At 54.9% G+C, this 15,657-nt stretch overlaps 1 protein-coding gene across 4 annotated transcripts in view; it reads left to right on the top strand.

Annotated features, from left to right (window-relative positions):
* Positions 1-15,657, top strand: part of GLI2 (GLI family zinc finger 2) — a 267,745-nt gene that overhangs the window by 224,340 nt on the left and 27,748 nt on the right. For all 4 annotated transcript variants that reach the window (XM_005671643.3, NM_001315712.1, XM_021074615.1 and 1 more), the window contains 2 exon segments: positions 4,059-4,261; positions 7,326-7,511. In XM_005671643.3, the coding sequence (XP_005671700.2) occupies positions 4,059-4,261; positions 7,326-7,511 (389 nt within the window).

Raw genomic sequence — 15,657 nt, 5'->3', positions numbered from 1 at the left:
TTGACACTGCTCCATGTGGGAGCAGGAAGAGTCCTGGGCCAAGGCAGCACCATCCTGGGAGGGAGGCCCACTTGACTTGAATCCCTGCCTGCATGTCTGGCCACATGGCCTGGGGAGTGACTTCCATCCCTGGACCCAGAGCCCTCAAGGGTGAAGTGCATTGTAGGTGCCAAGCTTCTCACTCACCCTCAGGCAGCCGTCCAGTCCCTGCTAGCTTCACGGGCTGCCGTTCTGAGGTCAGCAAGGCATCCTCGCCAAGGGAAGAGGGCCTGGACAGGGAGGGGGTGGCCTGGAAGAACTTGGGCTCCCTGTTTCCTTGGTGAGGAATGTGGTGGAAAGCAGGTGGCAGGGGGTGGTAACAGAGACACAAGTCCCTTTCTGCAGTGTGGGCACTCGGGCCCAGTTGCTGTGATTGGCCTTGACTCCAGCCCCACCAGGGCAGCCCCAGAACCAGGTATACATTGCCTTGACGACACTGCACCCAGCCTCCTGCTTGAGAAATGCTCACCTGACCAGTGGGATGGGAGTCATCATGGACAGACCTAGGTGGCCACGTGCCCTGAACATGTGCCTTTAAATCCCCATGGTGGAGTTCCCGTTGTAGCTCAGCAGATTATGAACCTGACTAGTATCCATGAGGACACAGGTTCCATCTCTGGCCTCGCTCAGTAGGTTAAGGATCCAGGGTTGATGTGAGCTGCAGTGTAGGTTCCAGATGGGGCTTGGATCCCACATTGCTGTGGCTGTGATGTGGGCTGGCAGCTGCAGCTCCTATTTGACCCCTAGCCCGGGCACTTCTGTATGCTGCGGGTGCAGCCCTAAAAGGAAAAAATTAAAAAATTGGGGGTTGTAATCTCTGGCTTGTCTTGTGGGGCTCGCCCATGGTCCATGGGCCCCACAGGTGACCTGGTGCTAGGAAGGCCTGAATGGGCCACTTAGGGCCATTGGCTTCAGTAACGACAGGCTGCTTTGACCTCAACCCGGGCCAGTGTTCTGCAGGCCCTGGAGCCTTCCCTGCCTTGAGCGTCCTGGGGAAAACCAAGGCTCTGGGGCCAGGAGGTGTGTCACCCACTCTGTCTTCTCCCCTGGACACGTGGCCTCTGCCTCCCCTGCCCCGAGTAAAGCCACCTTTTAAGTCCCTGGCCCTCAGGGCCATTTCCTAGCAGGTGGCTTGGCCTCCAGCGGTGTCTTGTAAGTGGGAACAGCTTGAAGCCATGACTTACTGCAAAGGCTCCCTTCTGCCAAGGTCGGTGCCTGGCTTACAGTTGTATCACCACCCGGGCTCTGAAAATAGCTTTGAAAGCCCACAGGATGCTGGGGGCCTGCCAGATGCTTGATGCAGAGGCACCCGGTACATGCCCAGTTCTTAGATAGAACCAGGTTCCCTGGGAAGCAGAGCTGCCAACCTAAGACAGGAATTGTGCCTCTTGGGGGGTAGCAGAAACCTCATGCCAGGCAACAAGCTTCAGGGAGGGCACCACCAACCAGGGCCCTGGACCTGGACTTATAGGGAGAAGGACTTGCCCTGACCAGGTATAGGGTGCAAAAGACCAAGAACTGGAGTTGGCAAAAGTGCTGTGGCGTTGGAAGTGGCCTGGCAGGTTTGTTGGAGCTGCACGTCCATTGCAAACACACCTGCAAAAGCTCGAAAGTAACATCACAGAAGGTGCCCCTCCGGGCTTGGGGAGCAACCTCCGAGTGGGGAGTTTTTGTAACCCAGATGTTAGGACATCTGGATGTCACCTGTTTGGGTCCTAGATCCCACTGCATTGTAAGCACAGTTTTCATGCACTGTTGAACATAATCAGTAATTATCTCTGGTTTGTTCCAGCCCACAGACAAATCGCTCCCTCACTGAAGTAGCCGATTCCAGCAGCGCCTTTTCACACGTCCAACATCAGCCCCACGTGAAAACGTTGAGGGCTTCCTGGGCACAGCTGGCTTTTGCCCTCAGAGTGTGGTACTCATGCTGTTGTGACAGCTCTCATGTATTGAATGTGTCTCCGGCACCCTTTGGGGGGACTTTCATCCTCATGGCAGCCCCATTTTGCCGATGAGGAAACTGAGGCTTGGCGAGGTTAAGTTATTTGTTCTGTGTGACTGAGCCGATGCAGGCTGAGATTCCTTTTTTAATTTTTGTTGAAATGTAGTTGATTTTACAATGTGATGTTAGTTTCAGGTGCACAGCAAGGTGATAAAAGAATACATATATTTTATTCTGTATTTTATTTTTCTATTTTTTATTCTGTATTTTTAGAGATTCTTTTCCATTATAGGTTATCACAAAATATTGGGTATAGCGCCCTGTGCTATACAGCGAGGCCCTGTTGATTATCTGTTTTATATGTAGTAGCACATACAAGTTTATCCCAAACTCCTAATTTATCCCTCCCCACCTTCTCCCTTTGGTTTGTTCTCTGTCTATTTCTGCTTTGTAGATAAGTTTATTTGTATCATTTCTATTTTTTAAAGGTTCATTAGTTTTTTAGGGCTGCATCCACAGCATATGGAAGTTCCCAAGCCAGGGATCAAACCCAAGCCACAGCCGCAACAATGCCGAATCCTTTAACCCACTGTGCCAGGCTGGGGATCAAACTCACAATTCCTCAGGGACCTGGGCCAACATAGTCAGTTTCTTAACAGCAGGAACTGCTGAATCATTTTTTTAGATTCCACATATAAGCAATATCATATGACATTTGTCTTAGTCTGACTTATTTTACTTCGTATGATGATCTCTGGGCCCATCCATGTTGCTGCAAATGGCATTATTTTGTTCTTTTTTATGGCTGGGTAGTATTCCATCCTGTATATGTGCCACATCTTTATCTGTTCCTCTGTCAGTAGACATTTAGGTGGTTTCCATATCTTGGCTATTGTAAATAGTGCTGCTATGAACATGGGGTGCAGGTATCTTTTGGAATTAGTTTTGTCTGGATACATGCCCAGGAGGGGGATTGTAGAATCACATGGCAAGTCTATTTTTAGTTTTTTAGGGAACCTCCCTACTCTTCTTCGTAGTGACTGAGATTCTAATGCGTATTGGTTTGATTCAAACACATACTCTTTTCTTTGCACTATGTGAAATCACAGAGCGACCCCTGTTTTCTGAAAAAAAAAAAAAAAAAAATCAGAATCGACATCTTGGTAAATTTGCCTCCCAGTGCTTTCATTGTAGTTTCACAGCTACCTCCCTCCCAGTCCAATTTTTCTTTAATATGGACAAGCTGTAGAGTAGAAGGCCACAGAACACCCTTGCAGCTAACATGCTGGCAGCTGCTTGGAGGTCCCCAGGGAGCAGTCCTGTCCTTTTGTTGAGCATGGCCGGCCCCTCCTGGAGGGCTGACAGTAGAGATGGGCCATGGCCCCCCCATCCCTGGCCCGAGAGGCCACGACAGCCACATGCCTGATGGTTGGTGGGCATCAGAGAAGGGAGACATGGTGAACGTCAGCAGGAGTTCCGCGTAAGGAGAGCCAAAATGATATTCGACAGTTCTCGCGATGGCTCACCATCTCAAAACTCTTCTCTAACCCCGACCTTTTCCTTACACCTGCTCCTGTGTCTGAGCACTTTAGCCCTCATCCCATGGGAGCCCCAAATTCACCACTTTCAGGGCATCTCCCGATTCCTCTTTTTCTCAGTTCTGTCAAGAAAATGAACTCTTAGCATCTCCCCTCCGCTGTTAGTATTTTCAGGTTATTTTTTATACCCATCCGTTTAACAAAGACTTACTGGTTCATGCTGTGCGTCCGGCCCCGAGCAGGTACTGGGGAAGCTTGGTGACAAATCCCACAGGTGCGTGGCCCATGAAGGTCATGGTCCAGCAAATCCAGTCCTGTGTGTGGAGACTTTCATCGCTGCCACACAGCCCTCAGACCTTTCCACTTGTGTCCACTGGCCAGTGTATGAGAGATCAGACTCTACATGAAGGGTGGCCAGGGGATGCTGGCGTATGAAACAGAAGGCACAGGCCGCCCGTTTCTGCTGCTTGCTGGGGTCCCCCGTGTCCTCCTCCACAGCCCATGCCTTCTCAGACCACTCCCCTTTATCTCCACAGGCCTCCCGCCCTGAGCGGCAGCCCCGTCGTCTCAGACATCTCATTGATCCGGCTCTCCCCGCACCCCGCCGGCCCTGGGGAGTCCCCCTTCAACGCCCCCCACCCGTACGTGAGCCCCCACATGGAGCATTACCTCCGCGCCATGCACGGCAGCCCCACGCTCCCCGCCATCCCCGCGGCCAGGGGCCTCAGCCCGGCAGACGGTGAGTAGGGCTGGGGGCCGGGCTGCTGATGCTAGCAATGCCCGTGGGATGCTGAGCGGGCCGGCCTTCCTCCCCACCGCCCCTTAACATCAGACCTTTTAGTAAATGAGTGGTCAGAACCAGGAGAACCCGGGTGCACTGGTTTTTGCACTCATTAAAGAGCTGTTCATCAGCACCCTTTGGCGTGCAAATTACGTAATAATAATGGCAAGGTCTGTTCACTTACACAAGTCCTATCTTGGGTAGAATTGCTTGGTTGAAACAAGCCTAAGTCTGCGGAAGCTGGCGTCGAGCACCGCAGGTGCTGGATTGGGGTGTCTCCGGGTCCCCAGAGCAGAAGGAGAGCAGAGCTGGGCTGATATCTGCCTGGGTCTCCTGTAGGTCAACACATGGCCTCCAAAGGGCATCCCGGCCCCAGAGCTCCAGGGGTCGGCACCAGTGGCTTCATGTCCCCTTTGAAAGGTCTTGGAGTGGCCCAGCTCAGAGTCAGATGGCCACCCTATTCAGTGAATCTGAGACAGAAAAGGACAGAGTCACATGGCACAAGGATGCGGGTTCAATCCCTGGCCTCACTCAGTGGGTTAAGGATCTGGCGTTGCCACAGGCTGTGCTGTAGGTCACAGATGCGGCTCAGATCTGGCATTGCTGTGGCTTTGGTGTAGGCTGGCAGCTACAACTCCAGTTCAGGCCCTAGCCCAGGAACTTCCATATGCCGAGGGTACAGCCCAAAAGAAATAAAAGAAAAGAAAATTTAAAAGCAACCAGGCTGGATCTTCCCAAACCCTGCCCAGTGAAGCCTTCTCCTGCAGCCCCAGAGTTGGTTCAGGCTGGAGGACATGTGCAACACCCACTCGTGAGCCCATGGGCAAAGGTCCAGGAACTGTGGTCCAGTGGGTCCCTTGTGGCCACCTCCATCCTAGCCAAGAGGGGTATGTCCTTCCAGGCTCATGGATGTGTCCAGGAGCTGAAAATGAGGCCTGGATCAGCAAAGGCTCAGGCTGGAGTTTCACACTGAAAAGGATCCCAACCCTTAAATGTACAAACAGGGTCCCTGAAGCCTCAGGCTCACCTTCCTGGCCAGGCGGATTGCACTTTGCCTGATGCTCACCAAATAGAAAGCAGACAGTGGAGTCTCCTGGCAGCCTAGTGGTTAAGAATTCAGCGTTGTTACCGCTGGAGAGTGTGTGGTCTCTGCTAACAGCAGTGTGGTCCAAGGTGAGCTAAGTGGTGAGACAAGGCTGGTTGCCCTTGAAGCAAAGACATCCAGTTAACAGAGCTGCTTTTATGCCTGGTTTCCTACCACACCCACCTAGCCCAGCCCCAGACCTTCGAGACAGTGGGGAGGGGTGTGATACCCCAGGGCACTTGGCTACTTTGCATGGCCCTGAGGCGGGTAAGGGTAGACCAGATACCCTGAGACCCCACTGCCCGTCCCTGACCCTGGACCAAACCCCAAGTGAGCAGAGATGCCATGTCAGGTCCAGACACCATCTGTGCCAGCTGCAAACATCATTGGTGATCCGAGGTCTCTAGACTGCTTGTGTGCTAAGAACAAGTGGGCACTCCTGGGAAGGCTTCAGGGAAGAAGCAGACAAGCAAGGAACAGGAGAGGAGGGCATTTCTGGCAGAGGCTGCAGATCAGGGCTTTCTCTGGAGGACACAGCAGCAGAGGAGGAGGAAGAGGAAGAGGAGGAGGATGGCTGCTTCCATTGGCTGCTTCTCTCTGCCGGCGTGTGCATCATCTTTGGCAGCATCATCTTTGATATTTGCCAAGACTAACAGTGGAGAGGCTGAGGGCACAGCAGCCCTGGGCTCTAGATTCAAACTCCCTGTCATGTGGCCTTGAGCAAGATCTTTAACTCTCTAAGTGCCAGGGCGATAGTGCCCTGAGCTCCACAGCTCATAGATGCTGATGCTAGTGAAACCTGAAAATCCATGTGACCCATCTGGGCCCGTGACTGCACAACCCGGCAAACACGCAGCATGACAGTGGCTGATAACACTCGTTTTTAATAGTAATTAGAATGGTGGGAATTATTACCCCCTGCTTTTTTTTTTTTTTTTGGCGCTTTTTTTTTTTTTTTAATGGCTGCAAACGCAGCATATAGAAGTTCCCAGGCTAGGGTCGAATCACAGCTACTGCCGCCAGCCTATACCATAGCTACAGGTACACCCAATCCAAGCCACATCTGTACCTACACCACAGTTCATGGCAACGCCAGACCCTTAACCCACTGAGTGGATCCTTAACTCACTGAGCAAGGCCAGGGATCGAACCCACATCCTCATGGATACTAATCAGGTTTGTTTCCGCTGAGCCACAACGGGAACTCCTGTCACTCCCATTTTACAGATGGAAAACTGAGCCAGGTCAGAGAAGTGGCCCCTTTCCCAGTTGCACCCATCTGGTAAAAGCTAGAACCCCCAAAAAAGAAAAAAAAAAAAGCTAGGACTCCCCAGGGGGTTTTGGTTTCCAAGCCCCTACTCTTTCCCTGACACCACACCCTTTAGTGCCAGGCCCCCTCAAGACACCCTGAGGCTCGTCCTCCCAGCCTCTTTGCTAAGCTCCAGCCAAGGCTGAGCATGGGGCTTTAGGCACACAGCCCGTCCCCATCTGCAGCTGTGGGACAGGCCAGGAGTTTATCTGGCCAGGCTGGGCAAGCGCTCGCCTGAATCTGCCTGCAGTCCTGTTCTGAGTGTTGAGGCTGACCTGGCGCCCAGCTGTCTGGCCACCCTGGCATCTCCATATGCGTCTTCTTTTTCCTTTGAAGAGGCTTCTGGACCACTGATCACATCAGCCTGGAGCTCTCGGTGTCACTGGGGCCTGGATGGGGAGGAGGAAGCTGTTGTTTATGGCTTTGAGGACACGGCGGCTGGGATCTGGCCTCCCTACTCCAGCTGTCTGCTCCATGCGACGGAGACAGCGGAGGAGGGGGACCCAGGGACCCAGGGGGTGGAGGATGGCCCAGAGGCCGCTGAGGGGGACTCCTGGAGCCAGGTGTGTGTTTCGCTTCTCTTTGGCCGGTTTCTGACGTCTTCTTTCTCCCCTTCCCTCCTGCCACAGTGGCCCACGAGCACCTTAAGGAGAGGGGGCTGTTTGGCCTCCCTGCTCCAGGCGCCAACGCCTCAGACTATTACCACCAGATGACCCTCATGGCGGGCCACCCCACGCCCTATGGGGACCTGCTGATGCAGAGCGGGGGTGCTGCCAGTGCACCGCATCTCCACGACTACCTCAATCCAGTGGACAGTGAGTGCTGGGCCAGGGTCGGGGCTGGGAGCAAGTCGGGGACTGAGGAGGGTGCTTACTGCTCCTTTGGGGCTGGGGGCCTGGGGTTTACCCCAGTCCCTGTCATGACTGCTGTCCATGGTGACATGATACGTCTGAACCACAGGCACAAATACTTAGTGAGTCATCACAGGCCAGGAAGTGAGGTAGAAATTGCAGACACTGCAGGGAACAAAACAGACCTCTCTGCCTCCATGGAACTTACAGCATAGTGGAAAGAAGCAGACCATTCAAGGAGTGGGGTTCTGAGCCCCGAGTGGGATGGGGGTGCCATCTTGAATGAGGAAATCAAGAATTCCTCACTGGGAAAATGGTATTTGAGCCAAGAATTGAAAGAGGTGAGCCATGCAGAAATAAGCCAGAAGTGTGATACAGGCAGAAGAGACAGCATGTACGAAGGGCCTGAGGCCACACAGTGTGCCTGCTGAGATCAACAAAAGCCAGGAGGCCAGTATGCCTGGTACCCAGTGCGTGGAGGGGCAGCAAGGTAGGGGCAGATTTCTGGGGCTGGTTGTGGCGGTCAAGGCTTGGTGAACCTTTGGCTTTCATGCAGAGTGAGACAGGTAGGACCAAGGAGAATTGAGATCTGACTTATTCTGAAAGGGAATCCCATTTTGAATGCTGATGGGAGAAGAGATGCAGGGGCAGAGTGGAGACAGAGGGCCCAGCTAGCAGAGATGGGGAGAAGTGGTCATGTTTCTGATAGACGTGGAAGGTAAAGCATCAAGGCTTGTCCCCAGATCAGATGTGGAGTTGGGGAGAAAGAAGGACATTGAGAGCAGCTCTGGGGCCTCAGGCCTGAGTGTTTGGAGGATGGAGTTGTCAGGAACTGCAGGCGGGCCCGTCTGTTGGGGGCGGGAGATGAGGTGTTCAGGGGAGAGGACGCACCTGCTGCCCAAGAGATGCCAAGTCCTCCCTCCCACCCCCACCATCCTCATAGCTGCTTTCACAGGGCCACCTGCAGCCTGACTCTGAGCCCCCGGGGGTCAGATGGCGCCCCCTGGAGGTGGGTGGAGCCAAGTGCAAAGTGCATCTCTCCCCCTCCCCCAGTCAGCCCTGCCTCACCTGCTGGTCCTGGAGCTCAGCCCAGAGTTACCCTGGGACGCAGGCCTGGCAGTGGAGCCAGAAGGCAGCAGCCAGGGCAGGCGGGCGGTTCCTGCAGGTTTGTCCTCCCCAAGCCCTTTTCCATTCCCTGATGGTGGGAGCAGACAGAGGCCTGCAGGAAGACCTGCTGGGCTGCAGGCCATCCCATGGGCCAGGCAGGGCTGCGAGACTCAGAGTAGCCTTACATCCTTTAGCCCCAGTACTCTGCCCTGGGCTTCCAGTCCACAACAGCCACTGCAACTCTACCTTCTTGGCTGGAGCAAAGCCAAGGCCCGGCTGGGATCTCGTCTCCTCCAGGAAGTCCCTCTGGATGCCCCTCCCCTCCCCTCCCCTCTCTCACCTCCTGTGGTCCCTGACCCCCGCAGTGTTCCCTGCCATTCCCCAACAGGAGCGTCTCTGGGGAAGAGCCCGGCAGATCCCACAATGCCAGCTCTGTGGGTGTGGCTCGGGCTACCCTCGGCACACCCTGAGAGTGCAATGAGAATCTGAACCCATGCCTTCTCCAGGATGGTATCTGGTCCAGGACCAGCCCAGTGTGGGTGTGAGGTTTGAAATCAGGTCCCCAAGGACATGCATCTGCTCCCCTCTCTTCTCCTCCTAACAGCCACCTAGGTGCTCCCCATGGGGATGAGGGGTGCTGAGCGGAGGGCTCTGGCGAGGTCGTGTATACCTGCTCCTCATCAAAATTAGAAACCAGATGACGACAATACAGGGCAATACCAGGCATAAAGGTCACCACCACTGTCCAAATGTCAGACTCCCCCCAAGCAATTTCCGCCTTCTGAAGCTCTAGGGTGGGTTGCACTGGCGTAGCTGGACAGTGGGCAGACACGGAGACACTGTGACCGAAGGGTCTGGTCAGGCTGGTGTCCCAGAGGGCAGGAGAGGCCAAGTCAGCAAACGTGAGCAGCTGTGGGAGAGCCCCCAGTGGGGCTGCCTCTGTTCCACCCTCAAGGCTGGAATTACTGTTCCTGCTGCAATTCCCTGGGGTTCCCAGCATCATGGGCTCTTCCTTGGGACACTGCCTCTAAGCAGCACTGACATCTGATTGGCCCCAACAGCCTTGGCCTCAGGGAAAGCCCACTAGGCCAGAGCAGCCGGGCTGGAGCAGGAGTCCTGGCAGTGGTGGAGATGCTGTGGGCCACTCCAGACCACGCCTGCCTGAGCTGCGTCCCCTCTGGGATGGCTGGGCCCGGAAGTGGTCATTTGATGGAGCAAGGTCTGTGGGGGAGTCATAGCGAAGGTATAAACCTGGCTCCGTGCCAGGCACACAGTAGGTCCTCCATGAATAGTAGTTCAGATCTTTCCACCAGTATCTTTTCCCTCTTTCCAATCCACCACTTCCAGCAGGATTTTGTCTCCAGATTCTCAGCACCACTGTCCACCCCATGTTTGGGCCCTATGCCACAGCTCCTCTTGGAGCCTTTTTCTCGCTACACCCCATCAGGTCCACCCCATCCAGCCACCCCATCGGATTCACCCCATCCACCCCACCCCATCAGGTCCACTCCATCAGATCCATCCCATCCAGCCCACCCTAAGCCTGCCAAGTCCGCCTTGTTAACGCTCCTGGCCATCTGTCCCATGCTATCCTCCCAGCACTGCCTCTCAGCTCAGGCTCCCTCCAGCTTATCACGTCTCATGTGGATCATTTACCCCCTCCTGCTCTTTACGCTCAGCTCAGCTCTCTTTAATGTTTTACTCATCACCCTCTGGGTAAGACCCAGACTTGACCATGTGGCCTTCCCTCCAGCCTGCCTTCCCACTCTCACACTGCACCAGGACCTTGGCCAGTCTGCAGGCACCCACACACTCCCCATGCACCTCCACTTGAACCAGGTCCCAGCACTCAAGCCAGCTGGCACCTCCCAGCCAGCCGCAGCCTAGCCGCATCAGCTCCCCTCCAGCCCTGCACCTCCCGCCACCCACCTGCAGGACCCCCAGCTGCCCACCTTAACTGGCTGGTGCTTCTGGTCTGGGGACAGGGCTGCCTAGGAGCCAGCCTCAGTGTTCTGTGTTTGTGTGGGGGGAGGGGCAGTCACAAAAGAACCTGGGTCAGAAAGATGCAAACAAATCAGAGAGGAATTACCTTGCAGGGCCAGCATCTCACAGGGAACCTGGAAGGGGGCTGGGAACAGCTTTGTTCTCGAGGCTCAGCTGTCCGCTGCATCTGGGGGCTGAGCATCTGAGACGAGGCAGGAGGAGGTGAGCTCACCAGTGGGTGTGGGAGCTGTGGCTGCCGGTGAACTTGGCACACCCACCCCATCCTCTCTCCATCTCTGTCTTGAGAGTGCAGTGGACCTCAGGGCACAGGGACAGCCTCACTTATCCAGCCTTGGCCTGAACAGAAACACGGTCTCCCAGGCTGAGGCGGGGGTGGGGATGTTTCAGAACCCTAGTGGGTTTCAGAAAGGACAATTTCTTTTCCTTTAGCCTCATCAGTTATGATCCAAGGAAGCGTATGTCCTGTATTTGTCATTACTCAATAGTCTTTTCCAAATTCAGTTTAAACCAGCACTTTTGCTTCCATACTTTAAAGTTTTTGGCATTTCTGTGCAGCTCCAGTGCCCACGTGGCCCCTGAGAAGCTCCAGTGCTCGTGGCCCGGGCCTCTGCTTGGCCAAGCCCAGTCCTGCCGCTGGGTCCCCAGCCCCTCCCTTCTTGTGGACATAGGAGCTGGGAAAGCCCACCAGCCCCACCAGCCACACTAGCCCCCGTGTTCTCAGCTAGTCCCAGGCACATGGGCCTGGGGAGGGATGCCCCCAGGAAGCATCTGTCCACCCTGTGAGGGTGTGAGTGGATCATCCAGCCAAGTTTCTTTTTGCTCAGACTCGAGAAAATTGTGCAGGCCTGGGGCCCAGGCAGTGTGGTCAGGGAACCAACTGTGAAAGGACCCTGGGGCCCCCTGAGGACAGATGTGTGCCTGGGACAAAGCTGCCTGAAACATGACAGTGATGCGTAATCTCTGTGGGTGCAGGGCCTTGAGAGCTTGTCGGGGGCTGGGGAGGCTGTGTGTGTGTTTGTCTCTCTCTCTTTCACACACACACCCACCATATACATACACACCACACTCCCAACAACACACACACTACACAGCACACCATACCCCCCCACACACACACCCCACATACCACATACACATACCACACATACACAGCATACCCTCCGCCACACTACCCACATACACACACACACACACACACACACACACATGTGCGCGTGCATGTGCAAACCTCACATTCCCACTTTATCCTTTCCCCCCAACATGCATATACCACACACACACACACACATACATATACACCATATACACACAAACCACACATCCCCACCTTATCCCCTCCCTCTCCCACACACACACCACATACACACAGCACACACCCCACGATACTCCCCACTATACACACCACATACACATATAATACACACCCCACCATACCCCCCACCACACACACACCCCACTCCACACACCACACCCCCCACCACACACACTGCCCCTCCTTGTTCACTCTGCAGATACTTACTGAGCACCTCCTATGTGCTAGGTGCCGGGGACACAGCCAAGCCCTGCCCTAATGGTGCTTACCATCCAGGGGGCTGCTCTGTGGAGGCTTGTTGGCAGGACACATACCGATCCTGAAGCCCCCGCCACACCCCCTTCCTCAGCACCCCCCCCTCCACGCTCCAAGAAGGGGCAGAACCATGGGGCAGAGAACTTGCCAGAGGCGCTAAGTTTCGAGCGGGGGCGTGGGGACCAGGTCTGCTGGGCTGAGAGGCGCCCTGGGGAGAGGGTGTCAGGAAGGCCACCCAGGTTCACATCAGGCAGAGCCATGTCCCCAGCCCACTCGCCAGCACATCAGTGGCCCTGTTTGGACCTGAACCAAGTGCCACCTACAGGATTATTTGTGTACTGTTATCTTTTTAACAGACTCACCTTTAGGGGGTGAGAGGAATGGATCTTACATAGACCTTGATATTTTATTTCTGAAATGAGAAGCCTGATGCTTTCTGAGGAGGATGTCCCACCTCTGTCTCCATCAAGCCTAGAATGGTCCATCTTGGGGGGCGTGTAAATCAACCGCTGGGAGAGCGCCACGGCCTCAGAGGCGAGGCTGGAGGGGACGGGGCCTCTGGTGGGTTTTTGTGGGATTGAAAAACCAGGCCCCCCATCCCTTCCCAGCGTGGGGCTGGGTGGTGGGCAGGAACAGGGCTCCTCCCGGGAAAGCCCACCCTGCCTCTGCGGGAGCCCCGTGGCCTCCAGATGGTTGATGAAGGCCCATTGCCCCTTGTTCTAAAGGAGGCTGATTTACCGCCGGAAGAGTGAGGAGTGATGCGGCTTTGGGAGGTAATAGATAACCCGTCAGGGAACCCAAGGTTATCATTCTGCCTAGTGGTTCTCCAGAGAGCAGGGAATTCACTGGTTGTCACCAGGCCCTAAAAAGGAATTTTCCTGCGAGATGTTGTTGAATATTGGTGATTTAACCGCCGACCGGCAGCAGCCGCAACCCACCCCCGCCCACTCTCATCACATTGAGAAGATTGAAGTGTTTCCGATTGAAATGTTGTCTGTTTACAGCCCATATTTCCTCCGAGCTGTATATTTTATTGTCATATTGACACTAATTTGACTCGGATGTCACCTCCATTCTGACGCCCGTTCTTTATGCTGCCTGCAGGTCCAGGGGGGTTTCAGAAACCAATTACATTGATCACACCATGGAGGGGAGGGCGACGGGTAGAGGGATGGCCAGAGGCCCCATTTGGGCGGGGAGTCTGCGCCAGGCCTGCCGATGGGGTGGGGGCGATGGAAGCAGGGTGCTGGGGGCAGGTCGGGCTAAGTGGTGTGTCGGTCAGCTGGTAGACCTGCACAAACTGTCTCACAAGACAAGCATTACAAAGTCACTTTACAGGTGAGGAACCTCAGGCCCAGAGCCCTAAGTTGCTTTGTCTCCATCGCAGACCTAGACAGTGTGTTGGCGGGCCTCAACCCCACACCTCTAGGCTCTAAAGCCTTCATGCTTTCTATCCACCGCCCCCACCCCCCCCCCCGCCACAAGGGGGACGGGTGAGGGGACTTTGAACAGCAAAGTAGGGAGTTCCCGTCGTGGCGCAGTGGTTAACGAGTCCGACTAGGAACCATGAGGTTGCGGGTTCGGTCCCTGCCCCCGCTCAGTGGGTTAATGATCCGGCGTTGCCGTGAGCTGTGGTGTAGGTCGCAGATGCGGCTCGGATCCTGCGTTGCTGTGGCTCTGGCGTAGGCCAGTGGCTACAGCTCCGATTCGACCCCTAGCCTGGGAACCTCCATATGCCGCGGGAGCGGCCCAAAGAAATAGCAAAAAGACAAAAAAAAAAAAAAATGAACAGCAAAGTATAGGACAGGTTAAGGCCTTCGGGCTAGATTTCCTTAGAGCATCCCCTCCATGAGTCCAGAAACTATCTGGGTGAGGGGCTGGGCCATGCAGCAATGCTTCCTAACCAGTGGGGACTCAGGGTTCACATGCTTTGCCACAAGGCTGTGTCCTGTTGTCCCCAGGAAAGACCCATCCCAGCCCCTGGCTGAGGATAGCATCTGGCACTAAGGCATCCCCCACTGGGTGTTGTGCCAGGATAGTGCCTGCCTGCCCTGGTCCTGTGGAACTGGGTTCCCTGCATCCCTCCTACTGCTTTTAGCCCAGGTATCTGGTCCCCAGGAGGCCCACTCAGAGCTGTGGATGCTATGCTGGTCAGTCGCCCATAGCAACCCTGAGCTGGGTGCTGTTGGCTCACCTTCTAGGTGAGGAAACACCCCAGAAGGTCCAGGAACTTGCCCAAAGCTGCCCAGCTCAGTGCCGTGAGGCAGAGTCAGAACCTGTGTCTGCCTGGGTCCTGGGCCGATTTTCTCACCTCCTGATCTTCCTTCCCAGCTGCCCCAGGGAAAGCAACATCCTCCTCCGCACTCTGGAATGACCCAGGGTCACCCCACTTAGGTGGTACCTAGAGAATCCTGCCTGGGGCTGTGGATACCATCATCATCTCTCACCTGGATGCTGAGCATCCTTGGTCACAGCCCCCACGTGTCCCGCAGCCCCGTGCCTGGCAAACTGTCAGAACCGCACGAGGGTCCAGTGGACATGCGAACAAACACGGGAATGAGAAAAAGAAACAATTAGTGGAGGAAACAGGGTCCAGATGCAGGTGGTGACGGGAATGGGTCACATCTGGCTTTTGGCCAGGTAAGGGCAGGTGGCTGGCTGGTCACCCAGCTTCTGTCGACTGGCAGAACAAGCGCATCCACAGATGAATGGACGCGGCGACTCCGCCAACCCCAGTCATAAATCACAGGGGAAGCCGCGGGAAATGAGTGCCAGGCTTTTCTTTCTATTTAGTAATTTATCAAGGGAAGAGGCACATTAATAAACATATTTCCCTTGAGGGGCGGGAGTAACAGAGATGAATATCACTGTCAGATCTGGCCTGTTTCGTCTTGTTAGGGGTGTACGAGAGGGTGGGAATCTGAGTCTCAGTAGCGAAATCTTTTTTTTTTTTTTTTTTAACGTATTGCAAAGATGTGTGCATTTCCTGCTTGGTGCAAAGTGAGATCTTACCCCCACCCCGCCTTTGCCATTCAGTCTGTAAGCCATAGGAGTCTTTTGGAAGATCGACTTTGACATCTTACATAGAGTTCCCTTCAAAGCGAGGGTGGGACAAGGAGTGGACTCAGTAAGAGTTGAGCTTAGAGGGCGCCCGAATGGACGGATGAGTGTTTAGTGACAGATGTCTTCCTGGGTGGCCCAGTCATCATCTCCAGATTTGCTGCCCTTTACTCCATTATTGACTCTAAGCCCATCCTCCTCATCAGACCGTCCTCTGATTCACAGCTTCATTTTGGAAGAGCAGTTGGGTTTGAGGCACTGTCCATGGTGCTGTCCCTGTATCCTCAGGGCAGCCCTGCAAACCAAGCCCCAATGCCCTCATTGCAAAGAGAGCCTCGGGAGGCTAAGCAACCTGCCCCAGGGCAGCCGCTA

This window comes from Sus scrofa, chromosome 15 (genome assembly GCF_000003025.6).
Source record: "Sus scrofa isolate TJ Tabasco breed Duroc chromosome 15, Sscrofa11.1, whole genome shotgun sequence".
In the NCBI taxonomy this organism is placed as follows: Eukaryota; Metazoa; Chordata; class Mammalia; order Artiodactyla; family Suidae; genus Sus; species Sus scrofa.
This window is presented reverse-complemented; position numbering and strand designations above follow the sequence as displayed.